This window comes from Anabrus simplex, chromosome 2, assembly GCF_040414725.1.
Source record: "Anabrus simplex isolate iqAnaSimp1 chromosome 2, ASM4041472v1, whole genome shotgun sequence".
Taxonomy (NCBI): Eukaryota; Metazoa; Arthropoda; class Insecta; order Orthoptera; family Tettigoniidae; genus Anabrus; species Anabrus simplex.
In genome coordinates this window covers 1,064,454,995-1,064,479,306 of record NC_090266.1, presented here as the reverse complement: position 1 = coordinate 1,064,479,306, position 24,312 = coordinate 1,064,454,995, and the positions used below count along the sequence as shown (strand labels likewise).

Genomic DNA, 24,312 nt, shown 5'->3' with positions numbered 1-24,312 from the left:
CAAATTTAGTAATATTTGCTTTTGGGTGAGATCTGTACATGATGTTTTCATCATATTGGTTGAAAGCATTAAAAATGTTAATGCTACCCTCGTAAGTTTAAATGCACTCAACCCGCATATCAAATTTACAGTGGCGTCTGCATCCCTGTGATTTCTTAATTATTTGGATCTTATGATTAAGACACACAGAATCTCTTAGCTTTAATATTTACAGAAAACCCAGCCAAACAACCAACACCATACATAACAATTCTAAACACACTCAACCAAAAAACGAGCAGCATATTATAGTGTGGTTTATTGGACTTTTAAAGTTCCTTTGACAGAGATCATGAAAAAGAACTTAATACTATCCGCAACATTGCCAAGAACAATGATTATAACAGACAACTTAGAGAGAAAATAATTCATAAAATCAAATACTGCATCTCAACGACTTGATCTAGATAAAAAATATCCAATGCCTCAAACCTCTGATTTCACCTTCAATAATGAAAATACATATCAGGTCTAAAACAGTTTCAAAAAGTATGGCCAAACAATTGCTTACAGAACTAATAATAATGCTTATAATTTCTACAATACTCATTCTGTAAATCAGAATAAGTTTTCTAAATCCGGTGTATACAAATGAAAATGCAATAATTGCGAATTCACATATGCAGGACAAACAGGCAGGAGTTTTTCAACGAGATATCTTGAGCACGTTAACGCAAATAGGTATAACAGATTCTCAGCTATGTGCCAACACATGTTGGAAACCGGTCATAAATTTACATGTGCCGAACAGGACATGAAGATTATCAAGGTAATCGAAAAAGGGGCTCTCAGAAATATCACTGAAAACTGCTTCATACATTTGGAGCAATATTTGAATTTTAACCAAAACAAAATCTCAGAGATCTAATATATTATTCAATATTATCCCTATGTACGATTAATACAGAACAAATGGAGGTTTTTTTTTTTTTACAATTTCTTTTATGTCGCACCGACACAAACAGGTCTTATGGCGACAATGGGACAGGAAAGGGCTAGGAGTGGAAAGGAAGTGGCCGTGGCCTTAATTAAGGTACAGCCCCAGCATTTGCCTTGTGTGAAAATGGGAAACCATGGAAAACCATCTTCAGGGCTGCCGACAGTCGGGTTCGAACCCACTATCTCCCGGATGCAAGCTCACAGCTGCGCGCCCCTGAACGCATGGCCAACTCACCCAGTGAACAAATAGAAATCATAGCCCTCATCAACATAATTCCCATTTACCCTCCCTGAAACCTCCTGCTCCGTAACACCTGCCAGCACCACCTTACGCATGAACATGTATCTCATGTCTCCCTTCCGTTTGCACTCACTCTCACTTAGACCATTGTGATTTATGTTACAACACCGGTTACAGCTGGTTGTTTGTGCTTCGAATGGGGGTGAGTCTCATGAATACTATTATATTCTTAACCTGTTTTCTTCTGTAAACCATTAACTTGTTAGTTTTATTACCGTATTTTCCTTTAAATTTCTTTCAGACACCTCAGTTGTCCAACCAGATCCATGTTCTCAACAAATTGTCTTTATAATGAACTACAATATGTGAAAATATTTGAACTTGTGAGTTCAAGAATGTCCCAACTCCACTTTTTAACGAAATTCACTTTATGGTATGTATGGATAGCTGAACTTCAGACACATGTTTGTACATGGAGAAAACATCCCAGTTCAAAGTGAAAACTGCTTGTATAGCATCACAAATTTTTTGTATATCTCAAGAACGTCCCAATGTATGGAGTTAGGACAATTTTGAAATATCTGAACAGTTTCCAGTCATATATCTCTGGTGTTATGTTGTTAACATACATGACAAAATGGAGTCCACTGGTGGTCCTGAAATGAATGGTAATGATGATTCTTCTAAAATTCAAGGCAAAAAATGAAAGTAATTGGGATAAGCATATAAAAAAGAAAGCGCGAGCGTCAGGCCAAGCATATGTAAATACTGTGGGGAAACATATTTCTGCCGAGTATACATAGTCTCTGTGACCATTGTGCTGCAGATGTGTCACCCCGTGATGGTCAGGTTACTCACAACACACACCTTCGATAGAAGGCAGAAGAAATCACCCAGAAGATTGACAGACATATTAGACTATTTCTTCACAATTTCTCACTACAAACGAAACCATACTAAACGCAGGTTTTTGTCAAGTGACCTGAATGTCTTAAAAATGTATACCCTTTTCACCAAAGAACATTATCCAGATGCCACTCTTTAACTGAAATCTGGGGGTGACCTACACAAACTTAAGTGTGAGGTTACTTATGCATTTTATCTTGATTACTTTCATACTCACTTTAATTACGGTTTTGGAGTAACAAAAACAGATGTTTGTGGCACATGTGCCTTTCTGAAATGTAAAACTGACCACGAGAAAAATTCTACCATGAGGAGAAGCTGGCTACAGATTTAAGAGTCCATAAATTTAGGGCAAATACTTTTTACAAACAACTTGAGAAAGCTGAGCAAGAATCACAGGCTCAATCCAAAATATAATTTTGACTTTCAACAGAATATTCCTTTTCCCCATTTGGAAGTAGGTGAAGTATTCTAATCTCAGCAGTTGTGGTTACATAATTTTTGCATATACAGTTGCAAAACAAAAAATGTTGTGATGTATATGTCGCCTAAAACAGAGGCATGCTGGGGTGTTAATGACGTTTTGTCATGCTTGTTTCACTATTTCCAAAATTACTTGAACAAAGTTGTAAAAATACTTAAGCTTTTTTTCTTTCTTCAGACGGCTGCAGAATTACACAGATTTTTGTTCACATTGGTACTCACAGGTAAAAATTCACCAATTTTGTATACAATGTACCAATAAGGGGTCACAGCTTCCTTCCATGTGACCAGAAATTTGCCATTATTGAAAAAATGACACAAGAGGTAGAAAGGATGGAGATGTATGAGGGTTGGATGCAACTTGTTGAAACAAAATTTGAGGTTGTCAGAATGAAAGGGGACATGATACTAAATTTCACAGATCACTTAACAGTTGCACTAGTATGAAATAAGTGTCAGTAAAGGCTTGTCTTCTGTTGCACCAACATACATGTTTCCTTTGCTCAAAAACAATATTAAACCAGAAATCCCCTCTCAATCTGTTAAATGTTATGATTAGCTACTACCTATTAAGTCAGAAAAACTAAATGGCTTATAGAAACTCTGTGTTTACTTAGCACCAGATACAGTTACCTTTATCCACAACTTAAAAGAAAATACAGACACATCAATTAATAGTGATTAGGACTGACATAACTTCAATTTTTGTAAACAATAATTTGAAATAAATATGAACAATTTGGTTTATTTTCATATTTTAATATTTTTACCCTATATATTTCAAGAACGACCCAAATCCACTCAATATTTATAATATTTTCAGCAAAGCAATAAGTGAACAGTACCATCTTCTATAATGGATATGTTGAGAAGCCCCTACTTCATCATTTGAATACATATTTTATGTTATTCCTGTAACCATGTTCAAGTATTTAAGTTTTTCTCTCTCCTGAAAAAAGTGTTTTCCTGGAGTTGGGACGTTCTTGAACTCACAAGTTCATTTGGCAATTTTAGATTATGTCGCTGAAGATGACCTACGTTTCAGGTCGAAACTAGTCCCTCAAAGCATGATGTTTACATAGTTACATCAATAAAGTGTACTGATCAGGTGGACTTTGTTTTTCATTCGAATTGTAATTGTTCATCAATAAGGATCAACATGAAGATTATTTCACATGATGCATATCTTTTATGACAAAACCATGGACCATATTATCGTTAATGTAACCTCCTTCATTTTACTGCAGAAATCTATATTCAAAAAATTAGTTTTATTATTAAAACTGACATGTTGCCTTGAAGTTTTTGTATAAATTGTGCTGTTTTGTGTATTGGACTACTCTTGAAATTTACAACTGGTCTAATTGGAATATTTTCTTTGTAGATTTTGGAAGTGTTCTTAAGGTGGGTAACCCTGGGTTCATTGTGGTCAAATGACAGACATCCTTGGCCTCCAATATGAAATTAGTTTCATGTAAAATTATCTTATGTTTCTTTTGTATAATATTAGTAGGATCTTTCTTAATTACTTTAGAAATATAATTACAACTTATAAATGTCATTGTTTAGATTCTGCATTAACGTTAACTGAACTAAGGTTGAAAGAATAATCTCACCTTCTTACTAAGGTGTTGAATGCTAACATCACTACGTTTATTACTGACATTTATATGTTCTATTATTTTGGAAAGTTTTTTGCTTCAAATCCTGCCGCTTTCTGGTCTCCTATCAGAACACTAATCTTTTTGCCTAGTTGGGACATTCATTATTAATACATTTAACCATATTGATTCACAAATTTGTCCGTGTTGACAATCTCATAGAATAACACAAGGGGTGGTTGTTAGGTCCACTCTGTCAATATTTAATACCCTCCAATAATTCAATATTCAATTTTTGTACATGTTTCATGTAATTACTTTAAGTGTTTCCTAGAATATGAGAAATTTTACTTGTGATGTTTATTCGCTGAAGAAGAGAATGGTAGTTCTCAAAACATCTATAAAAATTGAATATTTAATTACTGAAGGATATTAAATAATGAAAAGCTGGACCTAACAACATCCCTCGTGTTGTTATACGAGATTGTCAATACGGACAAATTTGAGAATCAATGTGGTTAAATTCCTTTGAGATGACCATACCATTTCAGCCTGGCTTAGACACAGATCTCACTACATGATTTTTTTTTTTTTTTTTTTTTTCCACTAGGACAAGATTGCATATATCGTCGTTTCATATTTTCTCTCTCATTTTCTAAATCATAGTTCTTAAGAACTTCATTTCCACTGCTTGTAGTTTGCTGATATTTCTGTTGGTTCAGATGCAGGTTTCTAGACTGTATGTGGTAACTGGTACAAAAACCCTCCTGTAGAGTATTAATTTGATCTTTATGGAACTTGCTTATCCCAAAGAATTTTTCTCACAAGATGATAAATCTGCACTCCATTTTGCACTCTACTAGTGATTTCTGCAAATGGTTGGCTATCTGCTGTTACTACACTGCCATGATAATGGAACTGATGTACTTGTTCACCTCCGCTTCCACCTCTTCATCAGTTGCAAACCATTTGCCTCCAAGGTGCAACTAGAGTTGTGGAAAGAAATGGAAATCACATGGGCCAAGATCTGGAAAATTAGGTGGATGGGAGAAAAGGTCCCATTATAAGTTCTACAGCAAATCCTGGGTCCTTTGAGCTGAATGGAGGTGCGTGTTGTCATGAAAGAGCAACACTTTCCGAGACAGAAGATCAGGATAAGAATTAAGTAAAAAAATTTTCCACCTGATCGATACTTTTATTATTTAACCTTAGGCTAAATTTTATGTCATTAAAAATTGCAACACATGTTTCAATTGCTTGGCAATCATCATCAGCTGCTTATCTTAAAGTTAGACAAAAAAGCATAAAACATTTCATAATTAAAATTTGTTGGTAAAGGACACAATGGAGAGGGAGGGGGGCGGGAGGGGGGCGGGGGATGTTAAAATTAGATATACGAATTAAAAAGCTATTTCTAAACCAAAACTTCCTAAAATTCCTTCTATGGCACTACACTAGTTCTTTATTAGGTTCAACTGTGTTTCACTCAATGCTCAGTTCACCTGTCTTGATTATATGTTGTCCTTCATTTTTCTAGATCATTCTTATTGTCCGCTAGAAGAATTTATGTTGACTATGGTCGAATTTGTTCAGTTTTCATTTAGACAGATAGTTTGAAGTACGACCTGTAACCGGCAGGAAAGATATAATTATTAATTTAAAAAAATTTTGTTTGAGATTCTGTTGTCCAAAGAAATTGTACGTATTTGAAAAGAATTGTAAAGGCCGAAACTTACCCCTATTCAATTGTTTGTTGTGTAAATTTATTCTAAATCTTTAGAAGATTGGCACATTTGGTGACCTGAAACCGGCAGAAGAACGTGTTGTTTAATTAAGAGAATCTGGAGACATGTTTCTTGCACTGAGTTATTATATATAATTTGATTAAACACATTGTGTACAAGGTATTAATTAATTAACTTAAATTAGCATCATTTGCATAGTGTGACAAAGTCAATGTCCTGTCTTTGCACTCAATGATATGATACGTGTTGCATGGTCCTCCACATATGGTGCACCGACATCTGTCGGTGGGGCTGTGGTATCCCTTGGTTGAAAATATTCGGTGGGCTGCCACTCTTGTGTATAAATGGCGCAGTTGGTAGTTGGCCTTTCTCCATTCGTTGCTTGTCATCGCTGGGGTGGTGAGGAGTCCGGGATTGATGTCCCTTGCTTTCTGTCGCCTGTCTTCTAGAAATCTGGTGCTTTGTGGTGTTGATATCAGATTATGAGCTTTCATCAGGTCTTCTATAAAGAAGGTTGTGTCTGCCAGGATATACGTTATTCTATTTTGCGTGTATTTTGAGACACAGAGCATTCTTTTCAGGTAGGCTGTTTTAATTCCCTCTAATCGCTTCAGATTTGAGTATGTGAGGTGGTTCCATATAAGCTGTATGCGGCAATGGGAGCAATCTTTATGTCGAATAGTCTCAGGGCTGTTGTGACGGATAGTAGATTCAGTTTCTTTATCTCGAAAGTCGCCTTTATTGCTCTTACAGCTCTGTCTTCAATGTGCTTGGAAAAGGCATGTCCTGTCACTTGCAGTGTGAGTCCTAGGTACTTGTAGCTTTTGACTATTTCTAGTACTTCTTCCCGGCAAGTGAATCTATCAGTGTTTGCCAAATTTCCTCCTTTTCTGAATTTCATTATTTTTGTCTTTTCTCTATTTATGACCAAGTCATTTTCTTGGGACCACTCTTCCAATTTGTTTATGGCTTCTTGTAGGGGCTCTCTTCTTTCTGAGAGCAGGATCATGTCATCAGCGTACAACCACATCCTCACTTCTTCTGTTTGTATCCTTTGTATCACATCATGGGTAAGTACGTTAAACATAATGGGGCTTATAGGATCTCCCTGGAGTACTCTGCACCGAGTTATTATGCCTTAAAGAAACTATTTTAAACTTACCCCTGTCCAATTTGTTCTGGTTACGAAGTTTATTTGTTTGTTTCTGTCTCTGCCGTCTTCGACCTAGTGTAATAGCTGTGTGACGAGTGCGTTTTACTGGCTTGGCTTGGAGGGGGAAGGGGAAGTGAGAGTGTGTTGTTATTTGTTGTCGAGTTAAGGGGATTGGTTTCTATTTGTGACGTAGCTGCTTTGTGATAGGTTCCTACTTTACTGGGCGTATTCAATTGCTTTCTAATACTTCCATGTATCTTAAAATGTGTTCAAATAGGGGGTTTCTTTGTTCGTTTGTTTCATTTAAATTTTTATCCTTATTAAACATTTTGTCCAGAAATATACATATTTTTATCCTTATTAAACATTCTGTCCAGACATATGCATATTTACATATACATATATACACATTTCTGGACAAAATGTTTAATAAGGATAAAAATTTAAATGAAACAAACGAACAAAGAAACCCCTTATTTGAACACATTTTAAGATACATGGAAGTATTAGAAAGCAATCGAATACGCCCAGTAAAGTAGGAACCTATCACAAAGCAGCTACGTCACAAATAGAAACCAATCCCCTTAACTCGACAACAAATAACAACACACTCTCACTTCCCCTTCCCCCTCCAAGCCAAGCCAGTAAAACGCACTCGTCACACAGCTATTACACTAGGTCGAAGACGGCAGAGACAGAAACAAACAAGTAAACTTCGTAACCAGAAAAAATTGGACAGGGGTAAGTTTAAAATAGTTTCTATACGGTATAATAACTGCGTGCAAGAAACATGTCTCCTGATTCTCTTAATTAACCAACACGTTCTTCTGCCGGTTTCAGGTCACACCAAATGTGCCAATCTTCTAAAGATTTAGAATAAATTTACACAATGAACAATTGAATAGGGGTAAGTTTCGGCCTTTACAATTCTTTTCAGATACGTACAATTTCTTTGGATAACAGAATCTCAAACAAAAATCTTTTTAATTAATAATTATATCTTTCCTGCCGGTTACAGGTCGTACTTCAAACTATCAGTCTAAATGAAAACTGAATAAATTCGACCATAGTCAGCATAAATTCTTCTAGCGGACAATAATAAAGATCTAGAAAAATGAAGGACAACATATAATCAAGACAAGTGAACTGAGCATTGAGTGAAACACAGTTGAACCTAATGAAGAACTAGTGTAGTGCCACAGAAGGATTTTAGGAAGTTTTAGTTTAGAAATAGCTTTTTAATTTGTATATCTAATTTTAACATCTCCCTCCCCCCCCCCCCCCTCCCTCACCATTAAGTGTCCTTTATCAACAAATTTTAATTATGAAATGTTTTATGCTATTTTGCCTAAGCTTTAAGATAAGCAGCTGATGATGATTGCCAAGCAATTGAAACATGTACTGCAATTTTTAATGACATAAAATTTAGCCTAAGGTTATATAATAAAAGTATCGATCAGGTGGAAAAAAAAAAAAAAAACTTAATTCTTATCTTGATTGCAATATCGATACGGAATGAAGTGGATAGTATGTAATACAGAAGACCAGGACGTTTCCGTTTGACTGCAGCTCCGAGCTTCGTAAAGACCACACAGTACCTCTCAGCTGTGACTGTAGTGCATCAGGGCAGGTAGTCTATCTACAGTGATGTTAATACGGATGTTCTGTCGACTACGAGGCAACACTGCCATTTTGGATTTGTTTATCTGGAGACCTAATTGCTTAAATTTAACATTCCAGTCATTCAGCTTTTGTTGTACTTCAGACTCACTACCACCCCATATTACATCATCTGCAAAGGCAAGAGCTTTAAACTCAGAGTTGTTGTTGTTGTTGAGTCTCTAAACACTTTTCATTATTTCATCCATTACAACGATGAATGAAAGTGGTGATAGTGCAGTGCCTTGTTGTACACCCTGTCTAGTTTCAAATCACTCCAAATATCCATTCCTATTTGGACAACTCTGGCAATGTTCATACAGTATTTTGGACTTTATTACGAGGGCCATCAAATAAATAATTTTCCCTATTTTACAAAATATACAAGCGGGTTATTTACACTTGTAAAATATTGTATTTTCATTATACAACTCTTGCATCCATTTGCCACCAAGATGCAACTAGAGTTGTGGAAAGAAATGGAAATCACATGGGCAAGATCCGGAAAATAAAATGGATGGCGGAAAAGGTCCAATTTCAAGTTCTGCGGTGAATCCTGAGTCCTTTGAGCTGAATGGGGGTGTGCGTTGTCATGAAAGAGAAACACTTTCTGAGACAGAAGACCAGGACATTTTCGTTTGATTGTAGCTCTGAACTTTGTAAGAACCATACAGTACCTCTCAGCTGTGACTGTAGTGTGTCGGGGCAGGTAGTCAACCAGCAGAACACCATTACAGTCCCAAAAGACAGCAGCCATAACTTTGCCCGCATAGGCCGAGGTCTTGGCCTTGTTTGGTGCATGTTTGCCAGGTTTCTTCCATAACACGCTTTGTCGTTTTGTATCTGGAGTTGAATGATGCACTCAGCTTTCATCTCCAGTGACAATGTGGGAAAACAGTCGATCTCCCTCTCTTTGAAGCATTTGCAGGAAAGCTTGGGCTGCCTCGATCCGTTGATGCTTGTGAGTATCAGTAAGCAAACATGGGACCCATCTTGCACAGACTTTTCAATACTGCAAGATATCTCACATGATTGTCGCAATAGAGGAGCGTCCAATTTCCACACCAGGAGGTAGTCGATTCATTATCTCATCAAAATGATACGTTGATTTTCATCCACCACATTCCAAACTGTAACAGTGGTTGCATTGTCTGTAGCAGTATCAGGCCTGCCGCTGCGCTTGTCATAATGCACATTTTGCGGTCCTTCCAGGAACCATGAACGCCAGCGGCAAACCATTTGGATGCTTGTATATCCTTCAGCATAAACACACTGTAAATGGTGATGAAGCTGTTTCATTTTTCGCCATGAAAAAGCAAATAAGAGAACGGAGTTCACAAGTGGACACACTTTCAAGTGGTAGCTCCATGGCAGCTGACGCCATACTAGCGAATGTGGAGCAAGCACATTCTGTTGAAAATCAAGCACAGCCACCATACCACAAAGGAAGTTCCTGCAGTACCAGCTTTTAAAACATGTTTCTTGCAGAGAAAAAATAGGGAAACTTATTTATTGGATGGCCTTCGTAATTAAAGCACATGGTTTAGACCTATTCTCAATGCATTCCCAGATTTTTATCTCTGTACACTCTTGTAAGCTTTCTTAATATCCAGGGAAATAAAGATGACATCTTTTCCTTTTTCCCAGTGCTTCTCCATGATCATCCGTACAGAAAATTCCAGAGCTGTTGTTTGCCTATTCCTTCTAAAATCATACTGCTTCTCTTCAAGCTGTGGGTCAATGATGGTTCTTAATCTCTGTTCTATGATTCGTTCCATTATTTTGAGTCCATGAGACAGAAGAGTGATGCCCCTGTAGATGCTAGGTTTCCTTCAGTCCCCTTTCTTAAACAGAGGGACGATGATTTCTTTAGTCCAGTTTTCAGGTAGTTTTCCTTTTTTCCAAATGGTGTTTAGAACTCTGAACAACTACTGCAATTCTTGCACTCCAGCAGCCTTTGATCATATCAGTACTTACCTCGATTATAAAATTAAAAAAGTTCTCAAAAGGCTATTTGCACTTAACAAAAATGCTGAAAGAAAAGGTTGCTACATTTCGTCCTTACTTTTTCAATTGACTCTCGTTTCTTTCTGAATATTTTCTGCCCATTTCCTTCAATTTTGCTTTCAAATCTGCAATCATCATTGCACCTATATTTTTTCCTATCTCTTTCAAAACATCACCAGATACTTTAAATGCATGAAAATGGAGTTACACTAACAGTTTCATTTTGATCATAAATTTAGAAATACTCCATATACTCTAAGTAAGTCTCATGTAAACTTATCTAGAAGCAGAAAGCGTATACCACCTATTACCACTATGCTGCCTAAAGGACAAGTTTTGCGTGATATATCCCTATTCAAGAGTTGCTTCTTTCTTTGGATCATCAGCTAAAAAGGTAAAGTTATTACATTACTCTTCTCTCGCATATTGATCCTTAGAAGATGCATTAGCTTAAAGGGTAACGATCATCATATTTAAAATTTAATAAGGGCAGTTCACATTAATGGTAGGATTACACTAATAAAGGAGTTTCTATCTGTGACCCTCTCCAGGAAACCATACCTTAAGTTGCATGGCAACATTTTGTGGTAAGAAGGCAAAATTTATTATTTTCATTATTTACGTGTTGATTCCCAGTTCCAATAGCTTTAACTTTGTTTTGGACACTTCCACCTAATCAACACTTACAAATTGTGGAATAAAACTTTATTCAATCACATTTACAGTAGAACTAGTTTCAGTTGTTTGCTTAGACCATCTTCAGCTACAATGATAAACTTAAGAACTATACATTACAAACTATAAACAATGATAAAAATTCTTTATTATAAAGTTTACATTCCTTTTCTTGGTGATGTCTTCAAGAATTACTAAACACAATTTAAATGTCCATTCTGTAACATTACAAAATCTGTGTTGTTGTCCTGCAAATTTGTGAACACATTTTCCCACTGGTTTTCCAAAAAAATGAACTTTTTGAAAGGAACTCTTCCTTTCTTGTGTTGACCATCTTGCCGGTGTGTTACAAGATGACTGATGAAATGTGGCCTATTTTTCCATTTTCAGCTGGTGCATTTGGTTCATGGAACAACAAGAAATTTCTCGTGGACTTCTACCTTGGACAAAATTCAGCTGTTACCATTTGGAAATTATGTATCCAAATCAAAGTAAGGAAATAGGAGAGATTGTTGCCTCTTACGTATTTCAGATAATTATTTTTACACATTCACACTTATCAATCGGCAACATTATAGTGTAAATCAAGAGGCTACTTTCATTTGAAGATACAATTGAGTAGCACAAAACTTTAATAGTAATTAATAAAATTGGTGTAAAACATCGAGTGAAGATTAAGGTTTTAAATTGTATTTTAATGTGTCCACAAATTTTCAGGACAGCAACAGAGATTTTATAATGTTACAAAATGGACATTTAAATTGTATTTTTTAATTCTTGAAGACATCACCAAGAAAAGGAATGCAAACTTCACAATATAGAATTTTTATTATTGTTTATAGTTTGTAATGTATGGTTCTTAAGTTTATCATTGTAGCTGAAGATTGTCTAAACAACAGACCAAAACTAGTTCTACTGTAAATGAGATAGAATAAAGTTGTATATCACAATTTGTATGTGTTGCTTAAGTGGAAGTGTCCAAAACAAAGCTAAAGCTACTAAAGAAGGAAAAAGGCAGGAAGAGTGAGAAATATTGATTTTTAGATTTTAGCACCATCTGTCAGCCTGATTCTTGAATTATGTGATGAAAGGAATGACAGTGATGTGACCATACAGAAAAGTCTTCAAAATAACCTTGGAAACAAGTTATGTAGTCTTGTAAAACCACACCTTAAGTTGCAATTGGTAACTTAAGGTATGGTTTCTTAAAAGAAGATCCCTCATTCTCTTTCTGAAACAAAATATGAAATAACCAGCTTGTGCATGAAGATAATTTATAGTTACAATATTATAGACATTTACTTGGCTGCATATTGTATAGATTTACATTAGTACTGGTTTTGGCCTTCCATGGCCAACATCAGCTAGTACGTAATTATATTACAGCCATTACACAATATCACAAAAATGTTATTATGTTGGATCATATGGATGTCTAATGGGGATGAAAATATAATCTGCCATAAACAATAACTACTTCAGATTTCATGATACCATATACCAGCAACAAGGCCTACCTATGGGGTCTTCTGCCTCCGGAATATTAGCAGAGATATATATATAGACTACCTAGAACACACGTCAATCAATAAAATAGATAATATATATTTTTGATGCAGATTTGTTGACATCTTTGTAATCATATATAATAGATCCACTGACACAGATACTATACTAGACAAACTTAACACTTTAGACCCCCAAATTAAATTCACTAAAGAAATCGAAAATAACCATACCTTAAATTACTTAGACTTGACAATAACCAGACACGACAACCACTTATCTTACAAGATCTACAGGAAACCCACACACACATTAAATACCATAAAAAATGATTCCATTCATCCTAACACACACAAAAGAGCAGCCTATTATAGCATCATATATAGAGCTTTTAATATCCCAATGACAATAGAAGATCTAAATAATGAATAAAAATAAATCCACGACATAGCCAAACATAACGGATATAAAAAGGAAATGGTCAACAAAATCATTCACAAAATAAAATCCCAACCTAAAACCAAATTAATTAAAACAGCCAAACCCAAGAAAGATTATGCCTTATTCACCTTCAACAACGCCCATATATATACTATAACTAATATTTTCAAGAAGCACAACCTGAAAATAGCATTCAAAACCATACACAATAGTACCAACACCATACACATAACCAAAACAGTCAACAATAACTATAAATATAACCAATCAGGTGTCTACCGTATCAAATGCAAGAACTGTGACGCAAGTTATATTGGAGGCAAAGGCAGAAACTTCGCCATCCGCTACAATGAAGATATAAATGCAGTAAAACACAACCATTTCTCATCAATAGGCCAACATATAGAAGAATCTAAGCATAGTTTCACAGACATCAATAATGATATGACGATATTAAACATAAACTCTAAGGCCCCCCCCCCCCTGCTCAACATAACCAAAGATTTCTATATTTCTCTGGACCAATACGCTAATCTCAATCATAACATTAATGACATTACAGAGAAAACTAGCATCATCTTTGATAAAGCCATTCCTGCATTAAAAAATGACTATCTCAAAATAGTAAACACACGCCCTAATAAACCGACGAATCACAAGCCTAACCCCACCCCTACCTCCACAACAGCCACTCCTCCTACCCCTCCACCTAATCCCTCTCCACAGCTAACATAAGCCCCAGACGCACTCGTAGTAGAACACAGCAAGCTTCCAAACATATCACTACACGACCTCCACAACAACAATAGTAAGTACTCTTTTCATTTTCATACACACACTGGGCATTCCTTCATACGCAATCTATACTTATATTAGTTTATCTTTACAGATAATAACTACAACACGAATACAGACGAGAGAGGTGTCGCCACCAACAGCTTCTAATCAAAATTTAAACTCGAGTCTTGCAGTCTGTCATAAAACTTACTGAAGTACATCAACAGTTGGATTACATAGTACTCAAAAAAATGTTCACGACAAGGGTTTTCACCACAAATCAATATGACATATATCAGCCATAGAATAATCTCGAAGATCACTTCATGCAACTAAATTAACATGATAAAGAAGCACAAGAACCATAAAGAAGATTGAAGAAGGAAATCCACGCAACACGAACTCAAATTTTAACAAGTGTTTTAAATATATACCTTTTTTAATTTATTTTCAAAATCTTCCTCCACTTGGAGGCTGCCAAAGACAAAGAATACACAAACAATTCATTCAAAAATAAAATAAAATGAGTAACTTATGTCTCAACCTGGAGAGTCTCAGTCTGGCGAGTATAGGTGGTTTAACCTATTAAGTGTTTTATACTGTGGCTTATGTATTTTAATATGTTTAATGTACTCATGTCCAATGTATACTCAATATGTTTTATTTTACTGTAGCCTTCATCACCACTTTGATCACAGATATTTTAACCTCACATAGACAAACACTACTACAATATATTTTATTTTCATCCCCATTAGACATCCGGATGATCTAACATAATAACATCTTTGTGATATTGTCTAATGGCTGTAATATAATTATGTACTAGCTGATGATAGCCATGGAAGTCTGAAACCGGTACTAATGTAAATCCATTTACAATAAGTAAGTATTGATAGGTGAACACATTTCTTGTCTGTACAGTGAATCCAATCAATATGGAAAATGAAACTTATAAATAATAATGCATATTTTATAAGTGGTAATTTTAACTAAGGTGGATTGCCTGCATAGGAGCCCGGTCATAATGCTGTGATTTGTTTCTTCATGCTGTTAAGTGCATCACACAAAATAAAAAAAACATTACCACGTGGAGAGTTATGTCAGGTTTACATGAAGAAATAATGATTTCTTTTCTGTCAGTGGGTCATACAAATGATTTTTTTGTGACTGGACTTTTGGTCTCGTGGAAAGCAAGTACCGCATGACAGGTATTGTCTCGGTCATTTAAGAGAGCACCACCGATTCAAAACGTAACAAGGCTGTCAACATCGGAAAATAACCTGGCAAGCTGTTAATAACTATGTATGACTGGCAACATGGTTGGAGAAGAGTTCCATAGGTCACATCCTTCGGTCATTTTACTGTGAAAAGGAATATGCCCGGGGTCATTGCATGTCAACAAAAATGGGACTGTCCAACTGTAATTGTAAAGATTTGCAAGGCAGATAATCTTCCTCAGAACATACCTAAGAATTTGGAAGTAAATGGCATGACTGCAGAGAGGAGAAATATCTGTTCGACAACATTTGAGAGTACTGCACAGCAAAAATGGGGGATTCGTTGTGCCAATGGCCAGGCGACATTAAGGCCAAGTTATGAGACGGATTGTGTTCACAAAAGTACATTCCAAAAAAAAAAAAAAAAGAGCAATAATTCAGTTTTGTTATTGCAGGGTATAAGATAGATTAGTAATATCAATCATTAATCATTAACTGGATATTGACTGTGTGTAGTTCCAGAACGACCCATAAAATATCCATATTATTATTATTATTATTATTATTATTATTATTATTATTAACAATACAACCATCACTATACACGTCACGGAGGCAATAGAAGCATAATTGCTAATAAATGCGTGGAACACACCATGAGACTCCTTCAGCAAGCATATGACGCATCAATGACCAGAATCAAACAACAGAGAGGCAAGCGTCCAGCATATTGGTGGAATGAAGAAATTGCTGAGTTGAGGAAACAATGCCTGCGACTCAGACGAAGGACACAAAGAGCATGACATAACGATGAAGCTCTCTCAGTAGAGTATAAGACTATGAAGAAAAGACTGCGAAATACAATTAAAAAGAATAAAGCCGACAAGTGGTGGGAAATGTCTAAGGAAGTGGATGAAAATCCATGGGGATTAGGGTATAAAATCGTTATGAAGAAATTTGGGATACTGTCAAGCCCTATCATGGATCCACGCACAATGGAAGAAATAGTACACACACTATTCCCTGATCATGCAGAGAGGATTGATGATGAGGCCGAGAAAGAACTAGTTAATGTACCACCTTTTACAACTGAAGAACTGATAACAACAATTAATTCCCTTAAAAATAAGAAAGCCGCTGGACCAGATGGATTCCAGCAGAAGTACTAAAGGTGGCAGTCGAATTATGTCCTCAACTGCAGTTGAGAATGTATAACCATTGTCTGAAAGCGGGAATTTTTAGCTTTCGTTGGAAGATAGCTAGACTGGTTCTGAACAGTAAAGGGAAAACTGGGGGTTACAGACCTCTATGTATGCTGGACACTGCTGGGAAAGGTTTAGAGAAGCTATTACAACCGAGAATACTAGCAGCAGTCCGATTAGCTGGCGACCTATCTGACCAACAACATGGATTTCACAGAGGTCACTCAACCCCAGATGCCGTGAAAGAAGTGGTGAAGACAGCAGAACGAGCTCAAATGGGTAATCATTACTCTAGAAAGCTGACGCTTCTTGTGACTCTAGATGTTAAAAATGCTTTCAACTCGGCAAGAGAGTGATATTTTGGAAGCTCTAAAAGAAACTTTCAAGCTACCAGAATATCTCAGTATATACTGCGAGACTATTTGAAAGACCGTACATTGTTATACGACACGGAAGATGGTCAGAGAAGAAAACGGCTCACAGCTGGTGCAGCACAAGACTCAATTCTCAGACCACACCTTTGGAATATCATGTATGATGGTTTGTTACGGCTGGAGATGCCAGAAGATGTAAAACTTGTGGGCTATGCTGATGATGTGGCTGCTGTGATAGTAACTCGTAACCTAGAGCTGGCTCAATTTAAATTGAATCAGGTGATGCGACGTGTCAAAGAATGGATGATAAATCACAAGTTAGAACTCGCAGATCATAAAACGGAAATTATCCTCCTGACGAGCAAAAGGATTAATACTGTTGTACCAATGCTGATCGGGCAAATAGCCATCGAAACAACTAGAAGCACAAAATATCTTGGTGTAACGCTTGATACTAAGCTTACATATTGGGACCACATCCAACGGGTAACAGATAAGGCAGCAAAAACCTTGACTGCACTTAGTAGACTCATGGGAAATATCAAGGGGCTGAAATCTAGTAAAAGGCGGCTTCTCATGTCGACTGTTCAATTGATACTGCTATACAGTTCGGAAATTTGGGCTGAATCGTTAAAAATTGCGAAATATCGGAAAAGAATTGCTGCTGTACAACGGAGAGCAGCTTTACGAATTGCTTGTGCATTACATAAAATCAGCTTCATGGTCCGTATCGCACTTCAATAGATTCACAATTAAGTATTTATTTTCCACCTAGTCGATACAATGATTGCTTAAGGCAATTTTTAATGGTCAAAAGTGGTACATGTTTCGTATATTATCAACATCTTCAGCCACATAACACTGTTTAGATGAAAAATGTATAAAATTGACAAAGTAATGCTTTAGAGGAAGTGTCTTATGTTAATTTTAAGGACACTTCCTTTAAGCATTACTTTGTCAATTTTATACATTTTTCATCTAAACAGTGTTATGTGGCTGAAGATGTTGATAATATACGAAACATGTACCACTTTTGACCATTAAAAATTGCCTTAAGCAATCATTGTATCGACTAGGTGGAAAATAAATACTTAATTGTGAATTTGCTTGTGCATATCGTACAGTATCAGAACCTGCGATTCTAGTAGTAGCAGCAGTAGCTCCTATTGACTTGTTGGCCTTTGAAAGACAAGAAATTTGGCTCACACAAGAAGAGCTAGGAAGAAAAAGGGCAAAGGCTTTGGCTCTTAGTCGTAGAATGCAACGATGGCAAACAAGATGGGAAGATGATTCTAGAGGGAAATGGACTAAAAGACTGATACCTTCTTTGGGCGTATGGGTTGGCCGAAATCATGGTGAGGTGAACTACTATCTCACACAGTTCTTGACAGGTCATGGATACTTCCGAAAATTCCTTCATAGACTAGGGCTAGCAACTAATCCGGCGTGCATATACTGCGGTGATATCGATGACGTATTACATACTTTCTTTGTGTGTGTTCATTGGCTGCCACAAAGAAGATGCTTAGAAGTTATGCAGGGAGAAATGACGCCAGAAGGGATCGTGTCAGTAATGCTACGAAGTCAAGAATCTTGGGACCAGGTGGCAGTTTATGTAGAAAATATTCTGCGTCAGAAGAAGAAGGACCTGGATGATTACAACAGACAGTAAAGCAGAAGAAGGAAGATGAAGCACAAGATGCATTAAGCATGACATCCGTCCTGAAGCGGTTTCCGGGGCGGAGATAGACGTCGTGGGAAAAGGGAGTGTGGTTTTTAGTGGGTAAGAATCTCCACACACTTGTTGAGTGCGGACCCTCACAAGCGTCTTATGAAAGATTTTCCACACTCCCTCGCAAAAAAAAAAAAAATTAAAAAATAAATAAATTATTGTATCCTTATCTTATTTGTACATCTTAAGACAGAACTACTGAGTATATGAGTGCCGCAAGACTAAAACTTTCTTTTTCAATTTTTTCAAATTTTGAACATGTTTACATCATTTCTGGAGAATAAAACTCCTAAATATTAACAAAAATTATTTTAATGTGCAAAGCTGATATTCCGTTATCCAGAAAAACAGCCCGATTTTCTTAAATCCTTAATATATTATCAGAGAACTCTACCCCATTGTCCAATTGATTTTCTCGAAATTCAATAAATTCTGTCTTACAACTTCAAATTTACATAAAGTAATCAGGTTTTTTTAGCTAGAGACTTCAGGTTTTCATGAAAATGAGTGCAAATGTATCAACTATCAAAGTATAAAAAACAAATAATGTAATTTTCCAACTTAAGGTATGGTTTCCTGGAGAACGTCTCATTTACTGATTTCAATGTTTAAGGGACCTGATTGGAATGAAATAAGTGGATGACTTGAGAGCAAATGTACTGTTCCACTAAAAATCATTTTAAAAAATCATGTTGAAAACTAAAGGTAAACACTATTGTCTGTTGTTAACTTGAGCACTAAGAACACATTTTTACAAGATTTGCAGGAAACAAGCTAGCTAAGCTTGGAACTACATTTAAAACTAGCATATTACGAAAGAAAAGGATAACTACAAACACTTGAATGAACAGAAATATAACAAAACAAGTGCAAGTACGATGGATTTTATTTTATATCTTACCAACCAATTATGTAAACTTCTGTACATTAATTAATCTTACTTCAGTAAGGTTGCGTGGTGGATGTAATGATCCATTCCATTCTGTAGAAGGTTCTGATGGACTTTGTCGTGGTGTTGAACCTCGAGATGGCATACCACACCAGGGTACTGAGATGGAGAAAAAAAAAAAATCCAAAATGAGTGTGTTATACATAATTTGCTATAGGAAGTCCAAGATCAAATCTTATACTGTAATTAAAAGAGTAAGTAGATGATCACAAAAGTGAAAATACCTTTCTATGCACTTTACCAAATTATTTACTCTATTTCTAGTAATTTAGATTTTAAATAAATGCATCAAAACAAATGTATTTTTGTACAATTTACTTTACATAGCACTGACACAGACGGGTCTCATGGTGATGATGGGATAAGTGTACAGGCAGTTGGAAGTCAAGTAAGGATGATATTAAGATATTATAATTTAACAGCAGAAGTATTGTAAAGAAAGGAATAGAATTAAGTAATTTAATAAGCATTAATAGGTAATTTAATAGATATTGTAACAGGAGTTGAATTATTTCTGAAAATTGATATTAAGGATGCAGAAATGTTCTCATGAAACTGGAGTGTTTAACACAGAGACAGGATAGGAATAATATGAGGGAGAGAGTATTTGTACAATTGAAAGAAGAATTTGTAAACTATGAAAAAGTGAAGGATGAAAAACATGTAATTCTACATGTAAGGCTCATCTCTTAAGATAACAGGATAGAAGGGTCATAAAAGTAGGACTATTATGCACTACCATATGGTTGATAAGGCAGGCATATGGCAGTTTTTAAAAAGTAATTATGATCTGTGGAAAATAGTGAATGTAAATGTAAACAGCCCATGGGATAAGTTTAAAGCAATTAAGGAATGTGAAACCAGGTATGTACCTTTAAAGGTGGTAAGGAATGGTAAATACCTGCAATATTATAACCCAGAAATAGAGACTAAAAAGGAGGTGCATACTGGAAAGAAATAGATTTAGAAATGGTTGTAGAAGTAATGAGAAGTTAAAGGAACTTACCAGGAATTTAAATGTAGTGAAGAAGACAGTTAAGGATAACATGATGGCAAGCATAATTGGCAGAGATACAAATTTTAGTGAAAAATGGAAGGGTATGACTAGGTACATTAAGGCAGAAACAGGTTCCAAAATGGACATTCCAGGAATCGTTACTGAACAGGGAGAGTGTATACATAAGGATTTAGAGAAGGCAGAAGTATTCAGTCAGCACTATGTACAGGCTGTTGGTTACAAGGATATGTTGAGGTAGAGGTGGAGACTAATACTAAGGGAGTATAGAAATTTACCTATGATAACTAAGACAATTACAATATGATACAAAAGTTGAAAACTAGGAAAGCAGCTAGAATTGCTAAGACTTTTGGGATATATTAAGGGCAATGCATTGGAATATAGTACCATATCTGATGTACTCATTTGATTACTGTTTGCATGAAGAAGCCATGCCAAATGAATAGAGTTGCTGGAGTAGCCCCTGTGTACAAAAGGTAAGGGTAATAAACATATAGCTGATAATTACAGGCCAGCCAGCTTGACATACTTTGCATTGTAAAGTTTGGGAAAGCATTCTTTCTGATTATATTAGACATGCTTGCAAAATTACTAACTGGTTTGATAGAAGGCAGTTCTAGTTAAGGAAATGTTCTTCCACCGAAGATCAACTTGTAGGGATCCAACAAGATATGTTATTGTTTCTGTGTCCCACTAACTACTTTTTGACAGTTTTTGGAGATACCAAGGTGCTGGAATTTTGTCCCCCACAAGTTCTTTTATGTGTCAGTAAATCTACCAGCACATGGCTGACGTATTTGAGCATCTTCAAATGCCACAGGACTAAGCTGGGATCGAATCTGTCTTATATTTTATTTATATATTTTGTTTATACCAGGCGGCCAGTGAACGTCGTTAAAAACAATTAAAACTCGGTACATTGATGGAATCTTATGAGACTGATGTGGTGATAGGAGTGGAATCATGGTTGAGAGAAGGGATGGATAATAGTTTGCTGTCAGGTCAGGATCACCCTGCTACCGTATGTGACAGTAGACGGTACTACCTGCGACTGTCTGGCCAAGGGTCAGGCAGCCAGTACCAAACCAGGCAAACTAAGGGAGAACCAACGGCTACGGGCGGATGAGCTCTCCCTTAGTAGGTTTGATGAAGCCTTTGTGTAGGAAATGACACATAAATTCATCAAGTTGCCCTTGGGGTGGAAAACTTCCCCTAAAGGCGGATGAACCATAATTTGGTCAACGGCATAGAAAGTCCACAACGGCGGACCAGGCATAAGGACAGCAAGTCCCTCCTCGGCTGGAATGGCGGACGAAGGCTGCAGTGACTAGGAACCCTTCAATCGTCTTACATTGGCTTGCCATTGAAAACAGTTCTTAAGTCATCAAGTACAGTGCGTTTGTTGAAGTGCAGCAACACTTTCACTCTAAAAGAATCTCACGCACAGCAGTCTTCCAACAACAGATTGACTCTTCCAAAAGTCCTGCGGCGATCAGCAAGTTGTGACGGGGGCAGGATTGTGATGTCTGGAGGCCTCTAGTGATAACTTGGCACGTAGGCGGTAGATGTGTGATCGGTCGTCTTGCTTAGGATTGTGGCTGTAGAGCAATTCGGTTGCTGCATCTACGACTGAGCAGTCCTATTCAGGGTGCACTCTGCTCACCTCACATGGGGAAGGGGCTAGAAAAGGTGCCCTAAACATAGTCAGCCACTTCTAGTACCGATTGGATAGCCGCGTCCAATGCGGTCGAACAAGAAAAGAATTATATTTTGCTACATGGAACGTACAAATACTTAATGATAACCCTTCAAATGAGAGACCCAAAAGGAGAACAGCCCTTGTGGGTAGAGAGTTATGAAGATACAATATCGACATAGCAGCACCCCAGAAGGAGGTCAGTTGAATGAAAACGGAGCAGGATACACTTTCTTCTGGAAGGGTAAACCTACCAGCGAACACCGAACACATGGAGTAGGCTTTGCTATCACGAATAAGCTTCTCAGAGACCTGCTGGAGCTTCCAACTGGATGTAATGAATGCATCATGACATTAAGACTTCAATTAAATGGCGACCAGCATGCCACAGTCATTTGTGCATATGCTCCCCCACATTAGACTCTGATGATGACATCAAAGAAACATTCTATTCAGATCTGGATGACATCCTATCAAACATCAATCGCCTAGATAAAATCATCTTGCTTGGTGATTTTAATGCCAGACTGGGAAAGGACCATAAAGGACCATGGTGTCATTGGCAAGGAGGGAGTTCGCAGTGAAAACTCCAATGGTATTAGATTCCTCTCAAAATGTGCTGAGCATGGGTTGATAAATCACTGGGACGGCAGGGACGGGCTAGGAAAAGCGGCGGCCCGAAGGGGCTGGATAAAGGTCGTATTAAGCAAAAGATACCAACTTCAATTAACGAGATCTCGCCAAGCTTCTTTAATTTCAAGTTCGAAAACTTTAACTCCTTTAAGAACATCAAATAACAACAATTTACAATTAAGAAGATAATACCCGTATATACATTCAAAATTATTACAAAATACTAACGAGGGAGCCAGCCCTCTCTATCAGGCACAAGTTCACATGCATACGTGAAGGGTTTTGCATTGCAACTTCCCGAACATAAGCCGGGGAACAATAAGGAATATGAAAGACCTTCAAATTTTATGATAAGATTGAGGATAAATTAAACATGGCCTTCCAGTATTTTAACCAACGCAACGCCCGAAGGCACATAGAAAATCTGTAGTGGATTACAATAACATAGAAAAACAACACCTACTTAACCCCACTATGGAATGTTTCGGCCATGAAAGTACTTTCTTTAAATCGAATAAAATACATCAACTAGAAATCTTAAATGAAGATTAAATGCAAAGCACAAAGTTCCTACCATTACACAGTGACAAATCTCGTGTTTACCTCAGGCACCTTCCCAAATTTCGACATTTTAAGGGGACAGTACAATAGCAAGATCCCTCTCTCTCTCTCTCTTACCTCCGCGCTAGCGTGCTGGGTTCGACGGGCTTCTAGGCAAGCCCGGGAGATAACAGACTGCACTCAGTGCGAACAGGAGAATCACCCGGCCGGCCGAGGAGAACGACCGCGAGCCGCGCAGCGGTCACGTGGACCGAAACTCCCCTCTAGAAGAAGGGGAGTTGCAGAGGGGCGCGAAGCAAGAGAGATAGAGAGAGCTCGGAAGGGAGGGAGGACTCTTCAGGGAGAGAATACTTCTACATTTCCCTGAAGACATGCGGAACGGGCAGAAAGACATTTATTCCATAAGAGGGGCAAGGATAGGAAATAAAATAAATGTAAATACATCAAATTACACAATACATAATACAGCTTGCAAGCACACACAATGTAAAAACGCTGAAGAAAGATAGTCCGGAGGGGGGGGGGGGGGAATCACAGTTTACACGGTTCAATCACCAACACAATCTTTCGCCAGAGAGATCGCTTCAAAACATCATGGCAGCATCCTAGATTGAAACACTGGCACCTCATTGACTATGTAATCGTCCGCAAGCAAGATCTACGCGATGTTCTCATCACCAAAGCAATGACGGGAGCTGATGACTGTTGGACAGATCACCGACTTATTAGATCAGTGATGCATTTGTTACTGTCCA

The 24,312-nt window shown here is 37.0% G+C and overlaps 1 protein-coding gene across 4 annotated transcripts in view; it reads right to left on the bottom strand.

Moving 5' to 3' along the window:
- The window catches only part of LOC136863292 (uncharacterized), a 731,410-nt gene that overhangs the window by 200,335 nt on the left and 506,763 nt on the right, over window positions 1-24,312 (bottom strand). For all 4 annotated transcript variants that reach the window (XR_011017857.1, XR_011017858.1, XM_067139677.2 and 1 more), the window contains exon 15: window positions 19,642-19,748. Coding sequence is in view for 2 of the 4 variants with exons in the window: in XM_067139677.2 (XP_066995778.2) it covers window positions 19,642-19,748 (107 nt within the window). In the remaining 2 variants the exon portion in view is untranslated. The remainder of the gene's footprint in view (window positions 1-19,641; window positions 19,749-24,312) is intronic.